Raw genomic sequence first — 9,680 nt, 5'->3', positions numbered from 1 at the left:
CTTTCCCTTAGAAAGAAAAGCCCACCAAATCCTCTCGCAGTAAACTATCCTTTTGCTGTGGAATCTCAGGTGTCAGGCACATTTTGCAGTAATAGCTGGGGTTATTCATGGATCATGTTGACGTGCTAACAGTAGATGTAACAGATGTCAATTTGAGGTCAGTTAAGATGTTTGTGCCTACCTGCTTGTGCACGGCTGTATACAGATACTGTATTTTTCATGCCTTATATGTTTCTTTTGACTGTTTTTAGACCAGTCAGGTACTGAAAATGACAACTGGCTGAAGTACCATAAATACTTCAGGTACCATAAACTACAGCACCTTTAGCGTTCAGTAATGGCAGGGTTCCTTCAACTTTAACCCCCAACATTTAATCTTTATGGCTGTGAGCTACCTTGCACTAATAATCCCTGTGCCTCTGATTCCCTTTGACACTGGCCTGGCCATAACTCTCAGAAAGGCTGGGACTGGATTTTTTTTTTAGCCCCAAACAGAGACATTACTGAAAATCTATTTGTTGTTCCTGATGAATGCTTTGGAAAAATTGTCCGTGGGTTCCTCATTAAAAAATATGCGTTGCTCATGTGATCTTTTTCTACTCTAAGCTCTTTGCAGTGCGATTCTCTTCCTCTGGGTCAGAACAGCATAAATCAACTGTGGGGCACGGTCTGTAGCAGTGGGCTTGTGTTCGGGAACTTTTAGGTCCTTTTGAGATGCCTGTCCCTGTAGAGTTTACAAGGGGAGAGCCACAGAAGGGAGAAATCAATCGATGGTGGAGCTACTGTGACAGCTCATGTACACACACCCACCTGCATGTGTGGGCAGATTGTGTCTTTCTTCACGCTACAGGAATTTGGGTGGTGGATCTACTTAGCCATTGCACAAAGGGGTTATGCAGAGGCTCAAAAGCCAAGTTTACGGAGCTGCCAAATGCTTACTTCACATTTACCCCAGGTTTCCCCGTTCTGCTCCTTCAGAATACAGATGCTAGCTGGGAAGGGTGAGGTTGTATTGGGATGGGTGAACTCACTGTGCAGTTTCCCTTGCACAGACATGTTTTAAGTGACTTCACATTTGATGATCAAAGCCACAGCCACACTTCCAGAGGTCTGGGAGTGTACAAGCTCTGCCACCGGTGTACGGTTACAGGCTGCTTAGTCACTGTGCTCTGTCCTGAGGTGGCAAAGCAAGGAACGCAGAGCACATCAGTAGCGCATCAGCACCCAACATGGAGTGCAGTGCAGCAATCTTACCTACTGCTACCTGGGCTGGTTGAAGGAAAGCACTTGCTACCTTACAGGTAGTGCTGTGGAGACACAGAGAATTTCGAGGACAGGAGTTACTGTCACAGGGTGATGCTGCACCGTGTGTTTGTACCAGCTTGGGATTATATGCCACCGCAAGCCAATGCAGCGCAGACATGCCCTAACCGGGCTCCGCTCCACAGAGGGAGAGGCTTAAATCAGGCCCCAGCTACAGCCACCTCAGGGCCCAATAGCCCTGCTGTACAGGCTATCAAAAAGCTCCCTGCCGCCCGAAACTGCCACCTCTCCACGACAATATGGTGAAAGCCGAGCATTTCACCAGCTACAAGATGCACAAGTGTTTAGCTACCAAACTGTGGCCCTTGGATGACTCTTCCCAAATAGGCTTAATTAATGATTTTATTCACATTAAACAAACCTCTGCTAAAGCAAGGCTGCCATTTCAAACAAAGCTCTGCTGCTATACCAAAACCAGCCACCACTCCAGGCAGTACAAATACTGCACGAGTAACGTCGCCATTTTCCGAGGGGGGTTTTCTTCTCCCTCTTCACCAGCCCCATGTACTCAGAAGTGCCCCTTCCTCTCCTTCTCCCCTGCCACCCCCAACAGTCCTCCACCCGTAGCAGCTCCAATACAAAACAGATGGTTTTCTTTTCTTTCTAGGAGGCTGTCAGAGAAATTACACTTGCCTCAGTTGCCAAAGCTGTGCCGCTCTGAAAGCAAGTGGTTGAGATGAAAATTATATTTCTTGCAACGTGCAGCATCTGGTGCACAGCTGTTGCGCTGAATGAAATACCAAGTTAACAGCAGCGCGGAGCACTTGATGTTCTCCCCAAAGTAGTATTGCTGAGTTTCTAAATATGCCTCTTAAATTATACTCCAGTGAAAAATCAGTCAAACTCGATCTTTGCCTCTGTCTCCCTTTCCCTTGTGCCCCATTACTGATTGTCCGTATTTAGCACGCTTCTCCGTATTTAGCACAACAAAATAACAGTGAACAGCATGGCCTTGCTCAAAAGCCGATCCCCACCTGCTTATTTACTACGGCAGCTTCACAGCATGGATTATGCTGCTGGGTATTTTTGTTTAAACGTCTGCTGACTGAAAAGGCCTGGCAGAGCGTGGAGACTGTGTTTGACAAAGCTGCTGTAGTGAAAGGACCTGCCTCCATCACCTCCCACACTCACCGAACACCCGCACGCTGACAAACGCGTCCTGAGAGCTCCCTTTGTAAAAGAAGTAAGCCGCTGTACCTTTACGTGGCTGAATGGCAATTAGCCCCCCCACAGGCTTCCCTCCCTAACGAAGGTTGCTAATGTCACTGCCTCGGCTTAGACTGCCACTCCTGCCCTCTAAACTGCCACGGGCTTTCTCTAGCCACAGGGAGCTGACACCACGGTCAAGCCAGCCCCGTGAAGACGGTGCCTACATCTTTTAGGCTCCTTTGGAAAGACTGGCTGTAATCAGGTCAGCCCACTCCGGCTTATACGCGAGGTCATTTATCTAACTGTTTAGGAAGAAAAAAAGAGGATTGCGTGAGTGGAGGCAGCTCCTTGGGAAGGCTGCGAGGAGGGAAGGGAGTCTCACGAGTGACGGATGGAGAGAGAAAGCAGAGGGGGAGCTGCAGTCATGAATCACTGCAAGGGTGTTTCACCAGTTGGTTGCAAAGATAGCCAGACTGCACGAACCAGGGGAAAATCTAAGAAGGAAATGAGAGAAACTGTTCAATGCTGCTGCAGCTCAGTACCAGTGACAAGGGAGCTACATCCCGGGAGTTGTATTTAACTGCTCTGGATGGGGGACACTAAGCCCAAGTTCCACCCCCCTACAGGTCTGCCCAAGTACTCCTGTGGTTTTGCTGAGGACTTCACCCCTGGAAAGATGACTGAAATACAGAAGCGAAATTCAAGAAATGTGAGATGAGGATGACTGAAGGATGAAATGAACAGGGAAAATCACGATGTGGGTGGGGGGTTAAGCTCCACCTTGAAAGCAGAGGGGATGTTGGGCCAGAGAAATCTTTCCTTTTCCTGAAATGACTTCAGCCCTTCTTCTTAAGGTTATAATGGGTCAGTCTCTTCTAGCTGAACATGCTGGTGATTCTCCTTCCTTATGAAACTCCCTTTATATCCTCTTTTAGGCAGTTGCCTTCTGAGAACAGCAGCAATAAGGTTTGCTTTTGCCACAATCTCCATTTTGCTGCACTCAGCAAATATGAACAGGAAGGGACTCAGGCATCAGCAAAGACACAAGACTCCACAGTGAACAGCTCATATTTATATTAATAAGGTGAGCTCCTAAATGCAAGAAACAGGGAGAGCTCAAGAGACAGGGCAAAGATCCTTTTTCTCAGGTTTTAAATCTCTTCAGCCACATTTACCAAGCGCTAATGAAAGGCTGAGGCTGTGCCAGTGCACTTCGAAACAGGCATGACCACAACAGTTAAATGTGGATAGGTTTGCCTTGGAATATGCCAGACTGAGGTTCAGTTCCTGAAGCACCAAATGTTTTTTCCCTGAAATGTTTGACTAGAAAAGAATTTTTATTCATGCTTTTATGCTAGCACTAGCTTTCTGCACACTTACTCGCTTTGTAGCTTTCCCGGCAGGGTGCAAACAGGGGCAAATCTGTTGCCCACAATCTAGCCCACCCAGCAAGACCAAATGTTGGTCAGACATAGGAGGAGGCTGAGGTGGAGGCAGTCCTCCCTCCTGCACACAGACACCGTGATGCAGCCACACAGCCACTGTGCAGAGTGGCTTCAGAGGCCTCCACGGACACCCTTGTGGTATCCCACGGATGTTGGTAGAGAAACAAGGAGCAGTTATGCAAATCGTCCCATGAGACACTGGTTTTCCTCCCGTACACTACGTTCCTCATGCTATAGTGCTCTAGCCTGCAAGATTGCCCTGTCCTGTGGCAGCCCTTCAAGATGGAACTGTGCCAAGTCCGATGAAAAGGGAGCCTCTGTGGTTTTGGAAGAAGGGTAACAAATCAAATCGTAGTTGCATATCTGCTGCAATATCCACATTAGCGTTACCTTTTACAGCCCCACTCCTTAGGCTGCCTGTGAGAGCCCTGGACTGTGCAGCAGTTTTTGTTAGAATGAATGTTAGACAATTCCAGCAGACTGAAGAATTTTATATGTAACTTAGTCTCATTTTAGTCCCTCAAGTAAGATGAAAATCTTCAAACATGGCAATATGTAATGCAGATATCTCAACAGCAACTTTTCTGATTTCTAGCACATACCAGTGCTGCACACTGGGAATTCTGGGGCAGCTTTAGGCAAAGCAGAAATGGAAATTTTGTTTCAGTGAACAAACTCTGAATATGAACAAACATAGCAGCTCTTCCTGGAGCTGTCCTGATAGTCAATTCCAATCATTTTCATTTTGTTACTGCACTTTATACAACAAACATCCCTTAATTTCTCATATGGGTGATCTCTTGCAACATCACAAAACATGACGAGCAGCAGCTGGGGATTTTAGGAAAGCAGGAAGGTTTTTGTATCACTATGATGCCTCTTAGTGAAATGATCAATAAGCAACTGTGACACTTAACTGGCCCTCATTAGGTTTCAGAATTAACATTCCGTGAGGAGACAGTTATCACTTCTTGGTCTTAATATTTCAAAATGTCTTATGTTTCCAGTCATTTTGGGTGAGGTCAACCAGACTGAGTCAATCCATGGCTACTCAAGATGCTATGGGAAAAAACAGACATTAATAATCTTTAGAAGTCGTCTACCTAACAGCAGATTTATCCTTACACCAGTTGAGGACCTATTTTCTTGTGCTCTCAGGTGCTTGCCCTTCAAGCCTGCTCATGCACGTGTGCATCTCATACTACCAAAGGCCTGTTAATTTACAGCATCCAGATACACTAGAAACACTGGTGAGAGTTAAAAACCAGACAACCACAAAAGCACATCTGTCTAAACATACTTTTAGAGAGAAGAACATTGACAGCACTTACCTCCGACACCATTACAGCGAGATGTCATTTCCCAGAGGACCAAAGCCATGGAGTACACATCTGTTTGTTTGAAGGACTCCACATTCTCCAGGTTCATCCTAGACTCCAGAACCTCAGGGGCCATGTACCTTGCTGTGCCAACCTACAGAAGAGGAGATCAGGGAGAGCTCAGGAGCTGAAATTGTAATTCATGTTTTAGATTCTGCTGTGATTTAACCTCAGCTTTCACAGAAATGGTGCCATTTGACACATATCCAGAAATTCAGGCCATACTTGGCACAGGTTGTGTTTTCTGCTGCCAGGGGAATCTGGCATTGTCCTGACTACCAACTTGCACCTCCCTTGGTAAAGAAATTAAAAAAAAAGCAGCCATTTTTAATTCCTTAAGCAAATAATTTTGACACTGACAAGCTTTCTCACTCTTTGACTATTCACAGATAAACTCTGCCCTTTGGGCCTGAAGCAATTGCCACTGACTGAGTGTCTTTCAGTTGAGCAAGAAACACGTCGTATTCTTTTGCGCTGCATATTACGGTGTTAGCTGTTTCTTTTCATGGTAGGCTTAAAAGGAAAGCAGTAAATTCAGGCCTGGCAGAAGAAAGCAAATACACAAATACTGAATGCAGAAACACACATTTGAATCGAAACCAAAAATCGGCCCCTTTGTTTGAAAAGCTCTTCTCATAAACTTTATTCATACTGAGCAGTTTTCAGCAATGATTTTAGCAGCTTTGCTGAGATCTAGGTCATGACCTTGCATTACAGAAGGCAAAGTTTAAATGTCTCTTTTTATCACAAGAAAGGATTTAAGGAAGAATTTTTGGATCACTCAACAGTGATGTTGAGTGACACTCAAATTCAAAACTCAACAATGTGTCATTTCTCAACAGTGTCATTTCTCAAATGACAAACTCTTTGCTAGATAGGTATAAAAAATTTATCCCCCTTGAAGAACTGCAAACATAATAAAAGTCTTTCATCAGGCAAAGACAGCTTAAAATTGGAGACTGGTTAATTGCAGAGATGAACAAGCACAAGTGGGTGATGCAGTAGGACCTGTGATTTAAATGAGCTATTTGCACTACAGCAATCACTCCGGAGCCCAGCGGCAAGCAGGACTGCAAAAGATCATTTCAGTTACTGGGACTGCAATTGCAGGCAGCCACATAGTAAATGTACAGTCCTAAGAGAGCCCTACGATATCCATTTTACAAGCTTCTGTAAAGACATCTTATCACCCCAGGCTCAGGGCAAATGGGAAGATGTTCCACAAAAAGTGCAATGTACCATAAGAAGACAGCAGGAAAGATCAAGGACATAGCTTTGTCATAAGACCCTGCAACAGCAGAGAATTTCTGTGTCAAAAATATCCAAATGGTTGTAGGATCAAAGCCTTTATAAACAGAGACCAGAAAAAAACCTGTGTGATCAGTCCCAAAGTTAAATTTCCTATTACATTGACCCTGTGACGAATTTAAGGCCAAGCATGTGTGCAACAACCATACGCTGAACGCGTTCTTGGAACAATCATGTCTCAGTACCACTGAGCTGACCAGCATCTCCTTCCCCTATACAACATGAACATATGGAAACTGCAGCAGAGGCTGTTCCTGGCCCCCATTTGTCACCCCTCCTCCCCAACTTCTTCCCCAAGCAGATCCCATCCAAAGCTTAAGACAGGTTACTTGTACACTATGGCCCACAGTCCCACACCCCAAACCCTGCTGATTTTAACAAGAGTTAAAGTTAATGGTGCCTCAATACAGATTCTTAACATTGTCACAAAGTGCTGTTCTGGTCTGGCATTTCACACCCTCTTTGCAGCAGTGAAAATGATCCCGCAGCTTTTCTGGGCAATGGAGGATGAAGCCCTGTAACTAAAAAGTACAGAGGGAAATGCAGAGAAAAATTAAAATGACTTGAAGAATGCTATCAAGTCAATTCCATTTCCATCCTCCTTAGGATTTATCATGTGTTCCACTCTGCTTATGTCCTTTTATCTGCATTTAGAGTATTAGGTCTTTGGGTCAAAGATACTTTTCCTACATCTTGCAGAATGGTGACTCACGAGTCTCAAAGGCATTTTAGGTACCTAAACTCCAGCAATTCAGAGTTTGTTGCCCCTCTGGAGTCTGGATATGCTTTCTCTTTGCAAGTATCAGTCTCCTTTCAGTTCTTGCTTCTCCGTAACTTCTGGTGATGGACCGTCTCTCTTCCTGCAGTACATTGTAATTTTTATGACTCTTGAATCTTTTTAACTGGAGACCTTATATTTCTTTCAAGCTGTTGGGGGATGTTTTGTGCCTTGAGGTCTGACAGTCCTCTCATAGTAGATACCTCTCTTTATCTGATTAGGGAGACCATCTGTTACAAGGCTGCTGACGCTGCTGAAGTGAGGAACTGCAGAGGCTCAGATTTATGAGGTCATATTATGCAACATCTGCAAATATTAACCATCGCAGGTGGCCAAAGTGAAAAGACTGCAAAGGTTCTAATGGGAGAAAAGACGGTTTCCAGTTAGTCACTAAGGGCATTGGTATTTTATAGTCAATAATGTCTACATTTGCATAATATGGAAAGTAGTGGGGTTGATGGGAAAGAAGATGGCTTTGTAACCCCAACAACTTGCCTTGAATATTACTAAGGCTGACCAGAAAAATGGTAAAATACTTACTTACACTCTTTTATTTATTTCATAGGAAGCTAAAGGTTTTCTTGAATTAAAATTTGGGTCAGCTCCATTACATACTTTAAAAAATTGGACCTCCTGGTAGGAAAGGTTTGAGTCAAAAGGTAAAGCACAGAAATTATGCATAAGGAAAATCCTGATGCAAGACCCCTTTAGCAAAAGCTACAGCACTAAAGTTGGCACGTTGGGGAATTTAAGTGTTTGGTGCTTGTGTGCCCAGAAGAAACAAGGTGGAGGTTGAAGTGGAGTCACTTCACACCATCCTTGTCACAGGGAAGAATGACACTAGCTGGGTTGCCCCCAGAGTCACTGGAGCTAAACAAAATAAAAGTGACCCTCAACACCAGTGCCCAAGGACACTGACTCCAAAGCAGCAATCTGCTCTGGGCAGCACTGTACTTTGTTGTCAGTGTCGGTGTGAACTGTGGAAGTGGCAGTATCAATGCTGTCCTCCTACTTCCAAGTGTCTGTCAGCAAAGCCAGAGAAATCAGCTTGAAATAAAGGTCGGCTTTAAGCAATCAAAGAGTCTGTGGCGTTGAGTTTCAGAGCCCCTGCCTTACAGTGATGAATACTCTGTTTTCACGTTATTCCAAATGGGACCAGTCTTATGACTGACAATATAGTATGGCTTCACTGCACTCCAAAAAGTTCTGGCACACTGGAGAGAAATGATAGGTAACTGTGAGTAGTGTTTGTATTATTTTAAATATGGCTGCACTGGTTATCATTCGCTCCTGGCTCTGGTTAATAAACGTTCTCAAAATGAGATCAGGACAGCTGCCTCTCACTAAGGAGACTTTCAAAGACAGATCTTCATTAGCTAAACAACAGCAAAGCTCCCATGAACTCAACAGAGCACTACTGACTGAAGAGCTGTCCCTGAAAACATTCTAAACCAAAATATTAGTTCTATATGAAATAAAAGTCAGTGTCAATGGACAAGCTTTGATGGGACCTATGTATAAAAACATAAATATAAAAATACATGTATAAATATATGTATAATTAAATAATTAGGAATTAATCAACTTAACAAATGATCTGAATTTATACTACAGGAGTTTTCATTAGAAGAGCCAATATTTAGAGATACACTTGAAAAATTTCATCTTCAAAGCATTCATAAACATCCTCCTGGCATCCCTGTGAAGTAGATGAGTATTATCCATGCTAATTAGTTGAAAAAGCACAACAGGGCAATTATTTTTATTTGACATTCTTGCATATGCTTGCATGTGGAGAATGTACCATAATCTTAAACAAGTTTATTTTTGGCCTTTTAAAGTGATTATCTATCACTCTAGTTATCTGCTTATACCTCCTGAGGACAGAGGACTGACTTCACATATGCTGGTGTATACCAGGAGTGGGTCTACTCAGACAAAACTGTAATGCCATCAGGCATGAAAACTGCGGCACAACCTCACAATGATGTGAAGCACATCCAGATCGTGTGTGTGCACTGCAGCAGCACCACAAACAGTTGCTAACAAGCTCATACATGCTTACTGTAAGTGTATAGAGAGGATGATTGCATCGCATACATATGCAGCTCTCCGATCATAACAAAACCTACACTGCAATTCTCTTACTGTTGCTTTAATGTTAAGTTTGGAGCCTCTTTGTTTATAAACAATTTCACATTAATTTTTAATGATTTTAAGTAAATATGGCAGCAAGGTTTTTTCCCTCTTTTCACTCCACGAACTGACAAACCAACTGGTACAACACCCCCCCCCCCC

The 9,680-nt window shown here is 43.8% G+C and overlaps 1 protein-coding gene across 1 annotated transcript in view; it reads right to left on the bottom strand.

The window, feature by feature from the left end:
- The window catches only part of LOC104617793 (TGF-beta receptor type-2), a gene marked incomplete at its 5' end in the record, with an annotated part of 19,994 nt that overhangs the window by 6,462 nt on the left and 3,852 nt on the right, over window positions 1-9,680 (bottom strand). The window contains one exon of the mRNA XM_010283210.1: window positions 5,249-5,390. Within this exon, the coding sequence (XP_010281512.1) occupies window positions 5,249-5,390 (142 nt within the window). The remainder of the gene's footprint in view (window positions 1-5,248; window positions 5,391-9,680) is intronic.

Source organism: Phaethon lepturus, unplaced genomic scaffold (genome assembly GCF_000687285.1).
Source record: "Phaethon lepturus isolate BGI_N335 unplaced genomic scaffold, ASM68728v1 scaffold4843, whole genome shotgun sequence".
Lineage (NCBI taxonomy): Eukaryota > Metazoa > Chordata > Aves > Phaethontiformes > Phaethontidae > Phaethon > Phaethon lepturus.
The sequence above is the reverse complement of the archived record's forward strand: the minus strand, read 5'-3'. Positions and strand labels throughout refer to the sequence as shown.